The sequence below is a fragment of the Nymphaea colorata genome, chromosome 1 (genome assembly GCF_008831285.2).
Source record: "Nymphaea colorata isolate Beijing-Zhang1983 chromosome 1, ASM883128v2, whole genome shotgun sequence".
In the NCBI taxonomy this organism is placed as follows: Eukaryota; Viridiplantae; Streptophyta; class Magnoliopsida; order Nymphaeales; family Nymphaeaceae; genus Nymphaea; species Nymphaea colorata.
In genome coordinates this window covers 14111343-14132190 of record NC_045138.2, presented here as the reverse complement: position 1 = coordinate 14132190, position 20848 = coordinate 14111343, and the positions used below count along the sequence as shown (strand labels likewise).

The 20848-nt window shown below is 39.8% G+C and overlaps 2 protein-coding genes across 13 annotated transcripts in view; one reads left to right on the top strand and one right to left on the bottom strand.

The window, feature by feature from the left end:
* Window positions 1-10351, top strand: part of LOC116260526 (uncharacterized) — a 58095-nt gene extending 47744 nt beyond the window's left edge. For 9 of the 12 annotated variants that reach the window (XM_050079009.1, XM_050079005.1, XM_050079001.1 and 6 more), the window contains 5 exons: window positions 7537-7718; window positions 7854-7955; window positions 9161-9205; window positions 9691-9761; window positions 9855-10350. In XM_050079009.1, the coding sequence (XP_049934966.1) occupies window positions 7537-7718; window positions 7854-7955; window positions 9161-9205; window positions 9691-9761; window positions 9855-9999 (545 nt within the window). In that variant the 3' untranslated portion in view covers window positions 10000-10350. Of the gene's footprint in view, window positions 1-7536; window positions 7719-7853; window positions 7956-9160; window positions 9396-9522; window positions 9829-9854 lie in introns of those variants that run through there. The other 3 variants (XM_050079020.1, XM_050079031.1, XM_050079023.1) reach the window with 3 other exon arrangements.
* Window positions 10352-15868: 5517 nt separating this feature from the next.
* On the bottom strand, window positions 15869-19259 carry LOC116248416 (ethylene-responsive transcription factor ERF110-like). The gene is made up of 2 exons (XM_031621194.2): window positions 18649-19259; window positions 15869-16681 (listed from the first exon to the last, which is right to left on the bottom strand). The coding sequence occupies exons 1-2, from the start codon at window positions 19079-19081 to the stop codon at window positions 16074-16076; spliced, it is 1041 nt and encodes a 346-aa protein (XP_031477054.1). The 5' UTR covers window positions 19082-19259; the 3' UTR covers window positions 15869-16073.
* Between the last annotated feature and the right edge of the window lie 1589 nt (window positions 19260-20848).

Below are 20848 nucleotides of genomic sequence, written 5' to 3'. Positions count from 1 at the left end.
AATCCAACATCTAAACCGGATCAGGTTTGACCTCTGATCCATATCCCACTTGATGAAACCTTTGATCCAATCCACCTGGTCTACGATCCGATCTAATTCTAGTCATTCATCCAAATACATGTCTGATTAACTTTGTCGTCTAACAAATCATGTATTGTGGCTAAGATGTTGTTTTCTTTCAAATTAAATCTTAGGCCTGGGATCACGAACTAGGAGGTTGATTAGGGATGGATTTGGAAATGGAGATGCACATTATATGAACAATTTATGTTATTATAATGTTGTCAAAATGGGTGATAAGAATCATTTGCATCGAAGATTAGGACATCTCAATGTAACAAAACTACCTTCAAAGTCTCTATTAGAAGATTTAGTGTTGGAAGGTTTCATACTTAATCAATGCATACATTTAAAATTGAAATCTTTATCTTTTGACAAACATCTGCTTCCACTACATTGTCCTTTGAAGGTAATCATTGGGATGATTAGAAGCCTCCCTACATCATGAGAAAATGTGGATTATGTATCCAGACTCAGCCCAAGTCCAAATTCTACATTTAAACCGGATCAGATTAGACCCCTAATCCATATCTCACTCGATGAAACCCCTCTGATCCTATCCACTTGAGCTACGATCACATCTAATTCTTGTGATTCTTCCAACTAACTATCTGACTATCTTTGATGTTTGTCAAATCTTGGATTATGGCTGTGATTTTGTTTCTCATCATATAAATGTTAGGTCTAGGATCATAGGTCCAGGAAGTTGATTAGGGATGGTTTGGGGAAAGAAGATCTCTATTATATGAACAATTTATGTTATCCAACGGCATGTTGTATTGTGTTGTCAAAATGATTGATATAAGCATTTGTACCAAAGGTTAGGAGATCCCCGAGTTAAGAAAATTGTCTTCAATGCATCAATTAAAGGATTTTGTGTTGAAGGTTTCATATTTTGGAAATGCATAATGGCAAGTTGAAATGTTTATCTTTTTGACAAACATCCATTTTCACTTCAATGGCCTTTGAACGTGTTGATTGGGATGATTATAAGCCACCGTACATCCTGAAAAAATGTCTATTATGTATCTAGACTCAGCATGAATTCCAAATCCAACATCTAAACCTGATCAGGTTAGACCTTTGATTTTGTCCATAGATCCAAAGTGTAAGTCCCACACCTTGTACCGATCCGATGAGACCTCTGATCTAAACCATAGATCTAAAATCTAAATCTAACCTACAAATTAGATCATATTAGACCTCTTATCTTGACATGATATTTAAAATTTAAATACAACATTTAAGTTGGGTCAGATTAGACTTCTGAACCATAAGCCAGTTTCAAAGTTGAAATCTAACATCTGATCCATATCCCACTGGATCAAACCTCTGACCCTTTGTACTTTATCTACAATTACATCTAAATCTAATTATTCAAAATCACCTATCTGGTTAACTTTGATGTTTGCTGAATATTTGATCGTATTTTTTATGTTGATTTCTCATCAAACAAGTGTTGGGCGTAGGGTCACTGGTCTGAGAAGTTGATTAGGGATGGTTTTAGAAAAGGAGATGTTTGTTATATCAAAATTTTATCTTATCCATCAATATCTTATATATTGTTGATAGGATGATTGATATAAATATCTGTGTCAAAGATTAGGACATCTCAATGTTGGAAATATATTTTTAATGTTGCCACTAAAAGACCTTGTGTTGAAGATTTCATATATAATGAATGCATACATGGAAAATTGAAATCGTTATATTTTTTGTAGATATCCATTTTCTGTATAATGTCCTTTGAACTTGTTTATTGGGATGATTAGAAGTTTCCCCACTCCAAAATCAAAACTGGATCAGATTAGACCTCTGATCTAGTCCATTTATCCAACATCCAAATCCAACACCTAAAACCGATCAAATTAGACCTCTGATCCAAGCGGTACTTCCAAAATCTAAATCTAACATCTAAATCAGATCAGATTAGACATTTGATCTTGACCTAAGACTTAGAACTCAAATCCAACATCTAAACCAGGTCAGGTTAGACTTCTGATCCATATGCCAATCTCAAAGTCCAAATCCAACGTCTAAACCGGATCAGGTTTGACCTCAACCTTTCATCCAATGCACCTGATCTACGATCTGATCTAAATCTGGTCATTCATCCAAATACAGATCTGATTAACTTTGACATCTAACAAATCCTGTATTTTGGCTATGATGTTGTTTTCTTTCAAAATAAATGTTAGGTCTTGGGTCACGGATTAGGAGGTTGATTAAGGATGATTTGGGAAATGGTGATGTCCATTATATGAACAGTTTATGTTATCCAACTCTATTTTATATAGTGTTGTCAAAATGATTGATATAATCATTTGCATCAAAGATTTGGACATCTCAATGTAAGAAAATTACCTTCAAAGTCTCTATTAGAAGATTTTGTGTTGAAGGTTTTGTACTTAATCAATGCGTACATTTAAAATTGAAATCTTTATCTTTTTGACAAACATTTGTTTCCACTTTCGACTACATCTGTTTCGACAAGCAAGTGGTTGTCAAATTAAGACGTTGAAGTTGAAGAAAGCCAAGAGTCCAGACCTTGGTCAACACACTTTTGGTGGGGTTCGTTCCTAAACAAATAAGCCTTTGATCGTGTGTCCTATAAGGAAAAGGGACACCAACTTGGTTGGGCATTAAATGTGCATCACCATCAACAACTTATGACAAATGGAGCACATATGTGTGAAACTTTAAAATAAGAAGGACAAAAAGGTCTTTTCGTATGTATATGTAAAGTTTTTTGAAAATTCGGAGGCCATAACTTATACTCAGTTGTGCCACTGATCTGATCTCTATACATGTGTACTTGGTTGACTTTTCCGTGTTTGTTCATAAAACATCAACCAGGATGTGTCACGTGCATGTGTGACCTAAAGGGTGTTTGTTAAGAACATACATTATTGGAACATTTGTATCAAATAATTTATGTCTAGTGTTTGATTGTTAGATCTAGAACAATACCTATAATGACAGTATGTATGTTTCCTGTAATAAAAGTAGGGTGTTCCTAGAATCCAAATCATAAGAACACGATGTTCTTCGTATCAAAAATGCCCTCAGTCAAGTAAATAGGCTTGCCTCTATGACAAGCAATCATTGTAAGATCTCCTTACCCTGAACTTCGTGTATCAGTTAAAAGCTTGTTGTACTTTTTGCTCTTGAGCAGAACCTACAAGAGGTGTTTGTTTACCTCCGATTTCTAATCGGAGGTAATTTTATATTTTGTTACCTGACAAATATGCTAACAGAGAAGTGCCCTTAGAAAGCCAAGGTTGATGAGTTCCAAGATTTCTTGTCGACTAACTATAATAAGAACTTTAGACCTTTTGTTTTGTTTGAAAGATACATGAAACTGGAACATGAATTTATAATCCATGGAGTTGCGCATTTGAAATGTTAATCAGTGGATAATATCATGTAAGCAGATCTGTGTGTGTGTGTGTAGGGCTGCACAACGAGTCGAGCCAACTCGGGCTCGACTCGAACTCGCCCGGAAAAGCTCGACTCGAACTCGACTCATTTATAAATGAGTCGAGTTCGAGCTCACCCATTAAGCTCGAAACGCTACACGAGTCGAGTTCGAGTTGCACGAACTCGACTCGTATAAACTTGACTCGACTCGTACAAACTGGTTCATGAAACCGGTTCACCGGTTTATGGTTAAAAGTAAAAACGAAACGTCGAAAGCCTTTCTCTCTATTCTCGATTTTTTCTCTTCCATCGACTGCAAAATGTCTTCCCTCTTCCGTTTCCGTCGACCACGACCATGTCTTCCCTCTTCCGTCAACCACGACCGTCGACCACTAGACCAGACGAGGTCACGAGAGAAGCGCCCTTGTGATTCGACCATGTTCCATCTAGAAGGGGAAGGCCGATGGGGTGAAGCCGCGAAGCGCAGCAGCGGAGCAGCCGGCAGGGTGGTGGGCGGTAGGTTTTCTTCTTATTCTTCTTCTTCTTGAATTGGTTCTTCTTCTGTTGGGTTTTCATTTTTTCCCCCTTCTTCAAGCGCTGAGTCTCGCTTGCGTGGTCAGTGATTTCCCCCCTTCTTCAAGCGCCTGGGTCTCCTTTGCGTGGTTGGTGATTTCCCCCTTCTTCAAGCACCTGGGTCTCGTTTGCGTGGTCAGTGACGCGCGACCTTTGTCCCGGACTCCCCGGTTAGGGTTTATCTTCTCCCTCGTTTTTTTTTTTTTTGGTTTATTGCTTTGAATCTTGTGGTGTTTTCTATTTTGTTGTTATTGATAGTAAATTCGTTCTTCTCGTTTTCGTGTGTTGCTTTTACATGTAACTGTTTTTACATGTAATGTTGTTTTTGGTGTTTTTATCTCTGTTTTTCATCTTTGTTTTGTTGTTATTGTCGTGTGGTTTTCATCTCTGTTTTTTCATATATGTTTTTCATCTCTGTTTTGCTGTTACTCTGTTTTGCTGTTACGCGAGTCGAGCTCGAGCTAAACGAGCTAAAGTTAAATGAGCTTAAATGGTAAACAAGTTGTCGAGCTAAATCGGGTTAATCGAGTCGAGCTCGAGCTCGACTTTCAGTAGTCGAGTCGAGCTCGAGTTTGCTGTAAGAAGCTCGACTCGAGCTCGAGTCGAGTTCGAGCTCGAGTAATTTTAGTCGAGTCGAGCTCGAGCTGGCCAAGCTCGGCTCGAACTCGCTCATGAACAGCCCTATGTGTGTGTGTGTTGATGAATCTATGAGTTAACTTCATGCAACGCAATCGGTTCTAGTTTGATGGATCTTCTTATAAATTATAATACGGTTCAAAATCATTGGACTTAGGGCAATCAGTTCAGACAAGTGTGTGCCCAAATATACACGTTTTGGTTGTCCAAAATCTTTTTTTGGACTTGGATCCAAAAATCCAAAGGAGTGAAAAAGATAGCCGGGGGTGAAAATATTAAACTACAAGAAAACCAAGTGATGATGGCCGGAAGGCGCGTGACCCCCTCTATACAAAATATTTCAGGCGTTTCATCTTCTTTTACCTGCGTTTGGTTTCATGTGCGAAAATTGATTTGCTTTATCTTATCCAGCAGCGTTCTTCCTTTTCAACCTTTTCTGACCTCTGTCTCCTGTCAAGAACGATTCGCTTTGCCCAACTTCCATCTGCAAGGGCCTTTCCAGTGGATTTTGATTCCTCTCCTCCCTCACACATGTGAGTCTCCTCCTCTGCCATCATTTGATTCTTTCTCTCTTCCTAGATGAAGACCTGTTGATTCATCCGATCCCCTATTGACATTTGCATCATTCTCTGGTGAGTAGACCGTGATAGATCTCAACGATTTCAGGGCCTCCCCACCCACCCCAACTGCATCCTCTGTTTCTTGAGTCATGTTTTTCTACCCAGGAACTAGTTTTGGCAATGAAAGTGGACATGCTTTGGTGGTTTTTGTACCATTTTTGCTATGTCACATGGGTGCAAGGTGCTGGTGTGGGATGCAGTAACTTCCAAAAAAAAAATTGGTTATATATATATATATATATCTTATATACACATATAGGTTATTTGTTATATAAGCAATTTTATTTGTCTATATTGTTAAAACCTTTTTTTATCAAGGTTACCTTGAATCGATATATCAATGAAAACTTGGCCAAAAATTTTTCCAGAACAGCCAAAACTCATTTGACACCTTGTCGGGCTGCACCCGCACCGATGTGGGTGCAGGTGTGGGTGCGCCACCATACTTGGTGCACCCATGTGACTTAGCATTCCTGAGAAAACTTTAGGTTATGTCAAGTTTCCACTGGAGCTGCTTCAAGAATATTTTCCTTTTTCTTCAATGTATGTCTTTGGTTTGTTTTGAGAAATGGTTTATAATTTTCCATGGTTTGTATGCAAATCTTGATGAGAAATTTCTTTAAAAATGTTGAAGACCTAGTTTTTCCTTTTGATGATATTTGGTCCCCAACATTTATTATCATGCATGTTTGTAAATTCATCAAAGTATAGGTATTAATGCCGTAGACCAAAAATATGAGCAGGTCTTTGAGTTCCTGCCATGCTTGTACATCATTTATGGATCTGAACTCTTTGGTTTTGTTGTCGATGCATCCTATCATGTGGCCACTGTGAATGTTAAACATGGATTTTCTTCCCACGCTCTCACCCACCCATTACAAGTTTTCTTTCCCTTCATGGATCAGGCCTTTCTCCACTGGGCAACCTTGTTTCTTGTTGTAAATTGCCACCGTTTACTAATCATAGTAATATTTGCAGCTGTAAATCAGAAACCTGAAATTGTGATACTTGCAGCCGCACATTTTTGCTTGTGAATAAAAATATGACTACACGTAGATGTTTGGTCATGAGCTGTGCTTGTGCTCTTTGGTCTTGCATAGTCTCTTCCGATAATATGACTCAATTATCACATTGGCAAGTTAAATTACTCTCGGCGGAAACTATGAATAGTTTGTTCAAACATAGCAAGTGTGGTCATATTTTATGATTTTATCTTTAAAACAAGGGAAGAGCAATTTTGTTTTACCAACAGAAGACATTCATCCATCAGTTTTTTAAGGTTTAATCATGTCACATACGTATCATTGCTTTGTGTGAAGTGTTTATGCATCATGTGTGTATATGGTTATACATGTAGGCTGATTATACTTTGATTGCCTAACGTGCCATTATCAGCATTCAAACTTACCCTGTTGCATGGTCTCTTTCCTCTCCTTTCCGTAATTTCTTTAGCTTCTTTGTTGCTTAGCTACTCGCAGGCGACCAGAAGGTGAGGCAGCAATTTTATATTTTCTCCTTGTTATGAGCATTTTAGATCTTCCCATATTCAATCCACCTAAATTTCTTCAATTCTTTTTCTCCACATGCAGATTCCTATTTTTCAACAGTTTTTTTTTATTTGAAATTTATTTTAAAATGCTTACATTGGTCTAAAAAATTATAATTCTTGGTGTCACTTTTATATATTTAAACAAAGGCCAAAAGAGATTTCATAAAAATATGTTCAGAAAATATCCACTTTGATCTGTAATTTTTTTAAACTGTTCAAAACAGACAGTTCTAGCTCTGTAGCAGAGTATAGAACATATCTGGAACTTTTTGAGAGGGTAAATGGTGGAATTTTCTGCTAATTCTTGGTCTGCGTTCTCAGATAAGTTTCAGAATTTTTGGACTCATAATTTTAACAGCTCCCTATTTCTGTTTTGTAGAAACAGTATTCTGAAATTTATGTTTTGTCCACCAGACTTGAGGATTTGTTTTAATTTTTTAAAGAATTTTTTTTTCCCTGAGCTTTCTGTTTGGCCATCCTGGGGCCAATTGATTTGGTGAGGTTTTGTACGAGGCAGTTGAGCCAACTATGGTGCTGGTCAAGTGTTTTTTTTTTTTTTTCTCTGATGGGATTCTATTTGTCTGAATTCTTTTGATCCCAAGAAATTTTTGTTCCTTTTTTTGTTCTTTTGGAGGTTGTGGCTGATGCATTCATAATTGATCGAATTCTACCAAGCAGGAAACTCTACTTTCATTGTTCTTGATTGGCTCGAGCCAAGCAATAAAGTTCTCAAATGTTGTGAGTCTTTGCCTGGCAGACTCATTACTCACCACGTCATGCTGGCTCACCAGTCACCTCTATATCGTTGCAAAGGGCCATTCCTCCCCACAGGTGGATGCCATCCCTGTCCTCCTCCTCTGGTAATTAACAATATTTATTCCTCCTCCTAATCACTAGATCTATTACTGCTCTTAATTAGTACTCTTACTGTTACTGCTGCTTCCTTTTGCTCTCTCTCTCTCTCCTGCTGATTCCTTTGATTTGCCTTTTGTCAGATCTCTTTGCTGCTGGTCTGTCTTTTTAATGTATTCTACAGATCAACCTGCTACTGTTTCCTCAGAATCCTACGGAATGTTGTCTTGGCACCAATTTACAAGGTACATGATGCACCGGAAAAGTGATGAAAGAGACTTGATAAGCAGTCAGCATCTATTTCGATCATCAGGTCATCAACTTTCAATATTGTAAAGAAAAGGAGCACCGATATGTAAGTTGAAGCATAGCAGGGGCATCCCCTAAGCACCAAAAAGAACGTTGAACTTTGGAGGGATGGAAGTAAGGTGGGAAGCTTCGGCTTTCCCAGAAAAAGAAACTTTGTTGCTCATCATGGTCACGTAAAAACTCTAGTGATGCAAAGTGAGGGTCGTAGAGGTCACGCTCCCAAATTTAAAAAAGAAAATCTAACATGTAATTTAAAAGAAAATCATTTAACTTATATAAAAATTTTGAAAATTGTAAAAAATGTAAAACAATAGTTCGACACCGTCAATAAGAAATTTCCAACTCTGCCCTAATTATTAGGTTTATGCAGGGAGTTGACACCTGCTAATAGAATCAATGACTAACTGAATCCTAGTGCAAGGGCAAAGCTGGAATTTTCATCTTAGAGAGGCTGAACAATCGAAGAATAAACTATAAAAGGGGCCAATATGTTTTTGAAAATTCTTACAGTGAGTGAGAATATTTTCTAAAGGTTATGTGCAAATTTTAAAAGTTCAAAATATAGAGGGGGGGTGCATGGCCCTTTACTGGTGCCCGCCCTTGGGTTAGAAGATGCTTTAAAAGGTAGTCATTTTTTTATTGTGTTGATGTTTGCAAACACTAAAATGAGTTCTTTTCACTTTTTAAGAATACCATAGATCATGTTTTTGGCAAATGTTTGGTGGGACATTATTATTGGTGTGACAACCTATTGTGAACACTAGGTCAATAATGAAAATTTTGTGAAACTCTAAGGGCTAATAAGAGGGCTCGGTAAGTAAATAATTATTTTTCTTTTCTAGTCTTTTAAGGCTGCAACCAAATTATTATAAGAATGGTTCAATACTCTGATCTAGGGTCTCACCTTCATAGATGAATATGCTTGAATGGGTGTTGATCTTTAACACCCACTATAAGAGTTTAGTCATTTATATTTCTAGATTGTTGAAAATATTCAAAGCTATTAAGGAGTTGGTTAAATGATTAGTTGTCCTGATTATTAAAAAATGAAATTATCACCAAGTTCTGGCGTCTAGGCTTCCATCAGTTTGTCTCCATCTGCATCTGATAATCTCGTTACACTTTTTAATTTGCTTTGCAGGTTGTCATGGTAGACTTTTTCATGGCTGATCAACTTTGGAGTAAGGTATATAGTCACAAGTTCTCCATGTGTCAGATATTAATGTGGAACATCAGGTTCAATGAGTCAAGCAATTGAAAAGACCGTATGTTAATTCTGTAAGTGCAGTGGGGATGACAGAATTCTTTTGTAAATACATATATTTTTTCGCTGTTATGTTTTATGTCGAGTTGCAAATTAGGTTTGGTTCACCTTTCCACAAGTAAACAGTTTCAAAATGCATGCTTTTTCTTTGCTTTTGCTGAATGCAACGATCTGCTACTGAAAGTTGAATTGCAAGCCATCTGCTTCTGGGTAGTTACAAGCTTAAACTCTGACATTAGGTGTCCGTAGCATGAGATCGCCACCAGAACCTCTTCTTCCATCTCGCATCAGAAAGAACACTAGATATCTTTGGTTGGATTTCATTGGAAACAGTTTTTGGCAGCTTTCTTGTACAGGATTTTGTCTTTTCTGCGCTCTCTTTTGCACGATTTTCCCTTTTTCTGCAGGTCGCAGAGACGGAGCAGAACAACTATGTTGATGGTGGTGGTGTTTATGAAAAGAAAGAAAATGGGGACATGTTTGTGCCATTTTAATTTCATTCATAATGTTAGCAACGATGATGATCCAGAACTGATAACCATGCCTAAATATCGTTTTTTTCTCTTTGCAGGTTCCGATGTGTCAGTACAGACAAATCGATGCATGGTGAGGAACTGCATGAAATCTGGATTGGTCTAGTGAATCAATTTGATACGGCTTCGTTACTCGACTCGTTCATGATTTCGTTCCACTTAGGAATAGATATTGTTGATTGAATTAAAATGGCACAAAGATACAAGTACTCAACAAGTCCAGAATAGGCGGAGAAATCGAGGCCACTAAGAGATAAAGTTGCAGGCGGTTGAGATCTTACACGACAGAAAATGATACAAGTCTCAAATAGAATTCAGGCTGTTTGAGACCTAAACCCTAAACCTTAAACCCTAGATTTGAGAATGGTAAAAATTTTAAGAACGCCAACCATGAGTAATTATGCTCACGCTATATGAGGTAAACTGGAGAAGATTGTGCTATTTGGCCAAGTATTCTCGGTCTTCCTCGCCACTAATAGCAGTAGAGTAATGTGCAGCGGTGGACCACGACATTTTTCATTAAACTCATAACAGCCCTCCACTACCATTTATGAAAACAATTCTCTAACAAAACTAGTAAAATAGGATACATCCGATCCGTTTACTGACCCATGTAAACCGGATCGGATGTATCCTATTGCTGATTTGAAGCTCAAATAGACTAGCCAGAATCTGATAAAGAAATTTGAAGGCGGCTACCAACTGGTTTTGGATCTAATACGCCGTTTCATAATTGAATCTGAATCCAACTGAGATATGATCATATTTGAAATTGAATGTCAGATCTTATATGGTCAGGCTGAGTTTAGTTTTAAACACTGGAGCCCGAATCAGTGTCTTAATGCGAGTCCAATTATCCAGTTGAGTCGAATTTGCTGAAGGTTGAATTTCACTATAGATTCTGTCTATCTACGTCCCTGTCTTCATCCAGCGTGACATCATTATCACCAAGGTTGAAGAGTGCCGGAATTGAATTTGGAAGCAATTAATGGCCAAACCTGGGAAGGCCAATGTTGAAATCAGTAAATAAAATATAGAACAGTTCCTTTACATGGTGAATTAATGAATGTTGTGTTTGATGAGGCCGAAATTTTAAAATTCTAGAATTAAAATTCTTGCTTTTTGGTGAAATTGGAATTGTCTTATCAAACAGAGAATTTTGATTCTACCTTAAATGGTGGAATTATAATTTTAGAATTTTTTCATATTTTCTTAGGACATATGTCATGATGGTTTTAATTCATGTTTTATCAAACACATCATTTTCAATTTTGAAATCAAAATTTCGGACTTCAGAAACAAAGGAAAACTAGAACTGAAATTTTCATTTCAATTCCAATTTGAAGTGGAACTTGTTTTTACAATTTAATTTTAAAATGAATATTTAAAGCCGTCAAACGCCCCCTAAAGTAAAGTAATGGCATTATTTTATTTTGAAGCTAGTGATCCCCCAAATTTTCAAAGGTGTTCACATTATGACGGAATATAGCTGACGATTCTATTACATTGGCGACCAACAGAAACAGTAATTTCGACACGACTGCATACTTCTTGTAGCATGTTGCTAGGATGAAGTCTGCCACTGTTCCTTTATCGGCTTCCTTTTCACTGCAGCATTGCCAAGTGTTATTAGGCCTTCCCTAACTAAGAGAGAGGCTACACCACTATTCCCAGCTTTTGAGCTCTTTATTCTGTCTTTTAGCAATAGGGTTACCCAAAGGAATCCAATAGTGGTCTCTCACATCCTTTTTCTTATGATTTGACAACTCTTCATCTCATACTGAACTAAATTATTCCTTTGCAACCAACTTTATCATAATTTTTAATGTCATGCTGCCAACTTTGTTACCAGCTCAGAAAGGAAACAACTTCCAAATTTTGATAAGACATTTTCATGTCTATAAAAGAAAGCACAAAGTTCCACAGGCATTAGTATGATTCGTTTGTATTGCTTGACAGTGCCTTTGGACTTCATAATATAGTTTTCTCATTTCCTTACCTAGAATCTTGGCCTTCAACTTTTCCCCAAGCAACAGTCAGGCTCTGTATGGTTGTGTGTGCCCATACACATGCTTGAGAGCGCTTGTGGTAAAATACAAACCATCTTTTCATGCACAATTATGCTCAGTATCTTTGAGGGGGTTGGTACAATGGATGAGGTGGGAATTAGTATGTAGTCAGTTTCAATTTTGAATTCTCCGAACATCAACTTCTTATGTTGTAAAAAGGGAGACATTGACATGCAAGTTGTAGCATAATGAATGCATTAACATGGAGCACCGAAAGCAGGGCTGATACCATGTGGGTAGGGGGGTGGGATAGGAGTGAAGGTGAGGGCCTTGAGCACTTCGTTGGTCTATAGGATGAAATACTCTCCCTACTCGCCCCCAATGAATTGTGCTTGGTACATAGACAGGTTCAAATGTCATGCTTAATGACAGAGCTTTAATCCTCATGGGGACCCAGAAGTGCAGCAGAGACAATATTGTACCTACTTCAATGCATCCAATACATGACAGCTTTCTAGTTGGGAAAAATAATCAGGTTCAGAGGAGGAATCACATGGAATGCAGCTGAAATTTTCTCTGGTTTTGCTTCAATTCTTTCCTTGAGGTTACAAAATGTCTACAGTAAAACGCTTTTAGATTAGTTATTTCAACATCAAGATGGATCATGTGTGTTTGGTTACCGTCAATATAAGATTCAAATCTTAAATCCCAAGATCTAAGATCCTTGGTTTCTAACAAGAACCTAATATTCTATATTTGAAGGGGGAAAACTAAAGTCAAAGCGCTATATGGCACGAAAAAGAAATCCAATTTCTGTAAGACTTGATCTGAATCGTAGCTCAGATTCAAGTCGGTTCAGTGAGGGCGACCGCGAAAGTCACCGAAGAGTCAGCCACCTTCCACTTCCCCTCCTCCTTGTAACTTGAGATTCAAGGTTCTGAAATCTACAAATTGCTAGAACCATATATTTTAGGTGTAATATGAAACCCTCCCATCTAAGATTAGGAGTCTCAATCGCCAATGAGAGTAGTAAGTTCAACGATCTAAAGTCTTTGAAATTTTCCATACAAGCTTATCCAAATATGAAGGTTTACAACAGCATGAACAATTAATTTTATACAGCAGAAAATAAGAAAAATAACATCAAAATTTTATTTATACAATATATAAGTGCATTAACTAATTAAATTGCACTACCAACCTTTTCTTTCATGACCAAGCTCAGAAGAAGCTTGATAACGAAGGAGTTTGCCCTATAAACCAAGATCATGACTCAATCCTTATTCGAATGGTCAAGTCTTAAGTAACCTAACTGCATAGTAATTGATTGTTTTAATTTCTTGATGGGATCTACAAACCTAACTGCGGGACCTGAGCTGGGAGATACTCTAATGGAAAAATCCCAGGGATTTGTAGAGTCTCTAGAAACCTTTTTCTCCTTGGAACCTGCCAACTTTAAAAGTCTCTGTTCAAAGAACGCTTGCCCTAAAGTTAAGGCAACAGGTCAGGCGATTCCATCCCCCTTCTTGGACACGCAGTAGAAGCTTCATGAACCCAACATACTCCTTTGATCGACAAGATAAGCGCCAGTCATGTGATCCTTATCCCTCTACTGTCACTTCACATCAATTCTTTGTTTCTCTATTTCACTGGATGACAGAAATATGCCAGAAGAAAGACAGTTATACCTAAATCAGCTTTGGTTAAAAGAGAGAGAATAAAACAGGGAGAAATTTTCATTTAATGCTTGGCCTTTAATCATTATTTCGGAACCATATGCTTTTTCTTTTTCCTTTCTCAATATGCCCCTCACTTTGGGTCTCAAATGAGATCATGACATTCTCGAGCAGGTGAAAATCTCTACTTTCTCAAATTATATCACCAGAAAAATATGGTTTCTCGCTTCACAAGTATTATTGTATGTATGCATGCATGCATGTATATATTGAATTTGGACATTAAAGTCGTCCAGATTGCTGGTACACCAAAGAGCTATCTTTCCAATGCCCCAAAGATTTGGGAAGTGACCAGGATGACCAAGAATGGGGTTCTTGACCGTTAGAGAAACCGGGTCCATGTCCAGACCAGTGGCAATGAATTGGGTCCGGCGGGAATGGGTCAGGACGACATGGAGCCATTTTTGAATAGTTGATGCATGAAATTTGTGATCAAACTGCACTCCATTTTCCTTTAACTTCAAGTCAAAGATGTGTTTGTAGCTTTGGTCCAGCGAGTCCGGGTCCAAGTGGTTGAAACTTCAACCCGGAGACATCGTCTCTCCGATGAGTCCAAGACAATATACTAATGTTTCTACGCCGGCGGCCGGCGATCTATATGTCCAGACATGTGATTGGACTGGAGAAAGACAAGATATACCCGCGGAGGCCGGTCAGAAGCGGGTGGCCCGGCCAGCATATTTTGAACAGTTGAGGCATGGCACTATTGAACGTGGTTGTCATTGTCTCCCTCCGACGGCGGTGGGAAGAAATGGGCGTTGGTTTGGCATCTGGAACCCATGCTGGGTCTCCGTCCGCTTGACCTCCAGCACCAACGTCGCAGACTCGTAGCAAAACATTTTGACAGCACACAAGAGATGCGACAGAGTTGATAGGCTTTCGGTTTTCATTCCAAATTTTCGAGACATTAATTTTCTATGTTGCAAGAAGAGACACTCATATATAAGTTAAAGTATACAAGAACATCACTCAAGTAGGTTTGGTTTCTCGAGGTATGGGGGGAAGGGTGAAAGTGTAGTAGCAGAGCTACATATAAGCTAGCGTGGGCAGTTGCCCCCACCAACTTCAAAATTTTTCTTTATTCTTATACAAATGTCTTATAGTTACTTGCTTATTTGTACATATATTGTGTCTCTTAAAAAATGAAAAATTGTAAAATAACATCCTTTAACTAAAAATTTTTGGCTTTGCCATTGAGTGGAGTAGTTGTGTGGTAAGATGGAATATTCTTTCATATTCTCTCTTACATGATGCTTACGAAACAGAGGCAGAGGCAAGAAAAAAAAAAAGGAAAAAAGACATCGATATATTTTTTTTTACGGATTTTGTGGGTGTGTTTCAAAGTATTTATAATATTTTTCACAAAAATAACGTGGTTTTAAATTTGTTGAGAATTTAAAAGGGTCCTTTCCTTCCTCGATCACCATTTGTGAACGCTTTTGGTAGATAGATCATCAAATATCGAGGTCAAGTAACTAAGCATAATTACTATGTGAATCGATAATGTTACCCAAAGGTAAGAAAAAAAAAAAAAATCTAATGTTTAAGAAAATTGGCACAAAAGCGTTATCAACAACAATTCATGGTGTTTGCAGCAATCCATTATGATATTTTTAGCGATGGAAAATTTCAATTTCAAGATATCATACTCCAAATCCTAAACTTTCTAATTCTTTTTAAAATAAGATCTGCAGCTACGTTCTTCCTTGGTACATCATTTCTCTTCAGCACCGGATCAGGGTCCATGGTCCGGGTCCAAAAAAGAATCGATATTCATTTGTCTCAATCGACGCGTATGGATCCGACCAGCGTTAGATCCAGATCCAAAACAAGCGCAGCGTGTTGCCCCGACTCGCCCCAGCACGTGGACGGCGGTGCCGGTGAGCCGTGAGCATAACCAGCACGGGAAGGCGACGCCTCCATCGCCGTTCATCGCGGGGAGCCAACGGTCGAGAGCCGCGTTCCAGCACCATCTGGAGCGCCTCGTGCGGCCGACGCTTCGAGGGCGCAAGCGCCTCGCGCCTCACGTGAAGCGGCAGTTTCGCCACGTCACCGGGTCAGTGGCCACCCGTTCCATGTCACCGGTGCGTGCAAATCTTCTTTCCAGGGGCTGCAGCGCTTTGAACTTTTTAGCCGTAGTTTTGAGTATAAATTGCAGAAATGCACCTAATGGTGCCAGGGCGCAGCACAGCGATTCACCATTTTCGTAATAAAAAAATATAGGAGAGGGTAGATTCGTCTAGTGAATTCTATGTCGACAACTCCAAGACATTTCTTTTTAGCCGAAGTTTTGAGTATAAATTGCAGAAATGCACCTGATGGTGCCAGGGCGCAGCACAGCGATCCACCATTTTAGTAATAAGAAAAGATACATGAGGGTAGATTCGTCTACTAAATTCCATGTCGACAACTCCAAACCCTTTCTTTTTAACGGTAACAAAAAAGAAAAAAAAAAGCCTTCTGAAAAAGACAAAGGAAGGAAAGAAAGAGAAAAAAATACAAAAGGACGGCGTTAACTGGAGCTGGGAGGGAACCAGGGAGCGCCCGTCCACGTCGCCGGGACGTCCTCTTCCGGCGCTGGAGGGACATTGGTTGGACCGGAACTGCCGGGACGAGGAGGAGCAGAGGCGGGGGACGTCGAACTCGACCCGCCGGTGGTGGTGGCGAAGAGGTACTGGTCGAGGAGGCTCCGAGGACGGGGCTGCACCCCCGAGCTCTGGAGCAGCCGGAAGTACTGAACGTAGTCGTCGGTTAATCTCGAGGGTGCCACGGGGTAATGTGTCGCTGCAGCGGCGGCTACGACGGTGGTGGTTGGGGCGGCGGTGACTGGAAAGGATGGTTGAGGGGGTCGGAGGAGGCGAACGTTCTCCGGGAAGTTGAGCTTCGCGCGGTTGCCACGGAAGCGGAGAGCGGCCTCGTCGTAGGCGCGGGCGGCCGCCTCTGCAGTGTCGAATGTCCCGAGCCACACGCGGGCGGCCTTGTGGGGGTCCCTGATCTCCGCGGCCCACTTGCCCCATGGCCTCTGCCTTACTCCTCTATACCGCCTCCTCTGCTCTCCAACTCCCCCGCCGCTGCCCGTCGCTTCCTCTGTGCTCGTGGTGCTCCTCGTGCTTTCCTCCCCTGCATTTTCAGACAATCGACATAATAAACACTTCACATTAGTAATTCTCCTCACAAAAACCTTACATGATAACAAGGAAGAACACCAATGGGTTTTAGAAAAAAAAAAAACAGCCAAAGATCTAACTTCGAATTACAGAGACTCGGCGGGCAATCTATTAGCTACTGAAAATTAATCAAGATGGATTTTGAACGGAATTTATATGAGAATGCAATCATCTTCAATGGATCGATCTCCGTTTGAAAGAGTCGTGGCTTTGAGGACAAATTGAGCTCTAATTGCAGTTTGAACAAATCTGCAAGTATTAATGGCCAGTTAAACTGTTCAGGATGATGATGGTGGCGGCATTAATGAGACAGATCTAGAAGAAGAAAAAGTCCACACAACTAAGATTGGCAGCTTATGAACAATCATCGGAATTTTCAAACTTAGCAACTAGTTCTTCGCTCGATGCCTCCCTTCCTTTCCATTGTATAGCAGTAAGCGTAGATCTTCTGTGGTGACATCAGAGGATGCCTCGTCAGGCGTAAAGGAATGAAGAGAAATAATGGCGAGTCTAGTCAACCTCAATGGTTGGTGATTAAGATCAATGATTTTTTAGGTAAAGGAGGACGATTTCTCTATCTAATTGCCTTTTAAGCAGAGTTCTGAATTGATAGAACTGTGGGTAGGTTTGGGAAAAGCGTGGCTTTTTCGGGATTTGACGTGACAATTGCTTCTTGGCCAGATTTTAGGTAGAGGTTCTGTAGGAAAAGAGAGAGAGAGAGAGAGAGAAAGAGAGAAGAGGCAGAGAATTTTTTGTGGCTTGCAGAAGGAGACGTATCGATGGTCGGCTTCTGCAATCAATACTAGAGGCAGGCCAGACTCTTTCAGTCCAAGAACGAATACTGTGCGCGGCAAATGGATCCCTCTGTGAGAGGGAAACAAACTCAGGGGTCTCTCAGAAGGTGCCTTCTGTCTGGGTTCCTCGGAGCATACAGAGAAAATCTGTGGTCCGGCATTCATTTCAACTCTACATAACCTCTCCTTATCACTGGAAAGATAGGTCAATACGTAACCGAAAGCGTGCAAGAATCAAGATATACATTTGTTTCTAGATGAAGAAATTTTACCATCTTTCTCTTTGAAACCAAGTCTAGGATATAAGTAACAAACACAGAACCAGGCTTTTCAACTTTCAGGACATACGTCTCTTGTAATAGAAAGCAAGTTGATGATGCAGCACAGGGGACCATGGAAATCCATTGATATCTTCTATTAACTCATCTCTTACGTGTGTGAATAATCTCCGTCACATGGCAGCATCAAATCCAGTGGAGATTCATTCCATTCCATGAGGAAATCTTCTGGCAGAAAATGCAGGCCATGTGATTGGTTGATGCACATAAATTATGAGCAAGAGACCACGTAGATCCTTGGTGCCTACCCAACAGCAGCCTATCTCATCTGGAAACACTTGGTTCCAAATGGTGGTAGGGACACCGCATTAATTCGTCCTGAACTTGGTGCGTATCCTTTAGAATTGTACGCAGGAATTTGAACGGGCACCATGAATCATATGAACTAAAAAGTATCTAAAGGAGAAAGTCTCAATGTAAATCTATGGGGTAGCATGGTTGGCCGATTATGGCTTCCAGATGCCGCTAAGAAGATGAGTTAATTGGCAAGATCATGCAGATCATTGGTTCCTGGTCTACAACATGCAACCTGATTCTACAGTACCATCGTCAGCCATGCATTGCAGAACATAAAAGAAGTAGATCTTCTTAAACTTAACCAACCAAAAGGCCCTTGTGTGAGAAAGTCAGGACCGTAGAGCCCTCTTTCTTCTCCAGGAGCTAGGAGAAGCGGAACAAACACCAGAAGAGAAGAGAGACCAGTAGGTCTTTCTTTCCTTCTTTTTTTTTTTCAAGCCAGTGAAAGGGAGTTCATAAATCGCAAGTGACTCTCCCATCCAACTGCTTACCTTGAGAGGAGGAAGAAGAAGGCAGGAACTGCGCAGGAATCGAGGAAGTGCTCCCTATCTCCTCCGCCTCAGCCGAGAACTGCCGGACCGGCACAGTTAATTGCTCCGACATCACCGGGTGATCCTCTCGCTGGCGCTTCAAGCCGGAAACTGAGCTTCCACTGGCCGTAGGCGCCGTACCGAACCGAGGGGGGAACCAATCGGGCGGCGCACGCTGTGGCACCTCCCCGGAAACGACTCGGGTGAGCGCGGAGACCATCAGGGACATCTCATGCTCGCTGTTGAACAGAGGGAAGCGCATCTCCTCCCCATGGGAGGCCGACATGCGTGGCGCCACCGCTTCCGACTGCTCCGCCTCTTCGTCAGCCCATCCGGCCGGGATTCTCAGCCATTCCTCTCCGGAATCCTGCTTTCCCGCCACTTTCATACACATATAAGCCGCTTGGGTGGTTGTTGTTGGTGGTGGTGGTGATGGCGGCGGCGGGAAGTCAATTGAGGAAACAGATAGCCCAAATTGATCAACGATGGAATTTGTTTGCCAACGGCTAGTTTTATACTCTTCGGGAATTCAAACACGCGCCGACATTGGAACTGTTCGCACTGACCCTTTATCCTTTCTCTCTCAATTTGAATAATCACTAACTAAATAAATTAATATTTGTAATCTCCGTAAACCTGCAGATTTCACATTATTAATTTAAGCGCCGTCATATCTTTTTCCTCTTAAAATAGCGCGAAGAAGTTTATCAATTTGAGCAACCACTTCAGTTGGTCTTCCTCCCCTGTTTCGGTCGCCCAAATCTTAGAAATTTGAATAATAAAATGCAGGTGTCACAAATTTTACAATCTTTGGGAAAGATATCATATCATTAACCTTCTACTTTTTCAAGCAAACGACAAAGTCTCATATTAGATTTTTAGAGTAAATGAGTGACATCGGGCACTCTCAAGAAATTTTATATGTATAATAAGGTTTTTTCATATTAGATTGTTTTGTTTGTTATGGTATTTCATCTACAACAGTAAATATTATCGTATATTTTAGCATCGCATAAGTGAAGATTATAAGTGAAGATTAGCGAATAATCTTTTTAAATAAAAGCCGGGCCAGTTAAACATTTTTGGTGGAAGAGTTATTTGATTGAGTTGGGTCAGCATTGCATATGGTCGTTGCGCAGATCGAGGAGGGGAAGCGATGGGCTCCTCCTCGACTAGACGGACGTTCACCGTTCACACGGTCGGAGATTTTTGACTCCCGTTCAGGACCTCTCTTTTAGCGGTGGTCTTCACTTTTTCTCATCCAACTTTTGCCGGAATGACCAACGTGACGGATTGGATACTCAGTCATGAGGGGCGAGACGAGATCCGGACCCGCTTTGGCATCCTAAATTGAATTGAATATATCAATGCTTGTGCCGACCGCTTCAAACGGGTCGGATCCGTTTAAACTAGGATATGATTTTTCAATCTTTTTTTATATTAGGTTAAACTAAAATTTACAAGTAAATTTTGTTCTACAGATTAAATTCATGCTGTTTAACATGTAAAATATATGAATTTGGTCAAGGTCGTGGTGCGTATGGACCTTAAATGCACCCCTCTTCAGTACAGGAATGAAAATTTTCTTCCTTAAAAACTGGATCACCAGTTGCAAGTTTTTCATAAATTGCGGCCGAGTCTTCCACTCTAAAGAGCAATCCAAAACTTGCGACGCATTTTTCTCCAACCGGACGGCTGGATTGTAGATTTGGACCAGGGCGACCACTTGTACACGGTCAAATTTATGAATATAATTTTGTCATATTATATTTTTTTATTTTATGCATGTTTTTTTTATTCTGTATGTTGTTGTTGTTGATGCTCTGTTATGTAAAGAATTTATAGACTAATTTTCAATGTGAACAAGTTGATCTGGTAACCCATTTCGTCATGTCAAAATATAGTCATAGAGTTATTAAGTCAATCATGTTTCTACGCATGTGGTTTGCAATTTGTAAAATCATATTCATTCTTTGCTAGATAGAGAATCAGTTTTTAATTGAACAAAATTTGACCAATACATAACAAGATTGGTATTGGTTTTTTTTTTTTTTAAATAATTTAATCGTTTGAAAGTTCGAGATATATATCATATGCTTTTAAACCCCCTTTTCTATGGAAGGGAAGACATGCGCTGATTAATGATTAATGTGCATGGGTA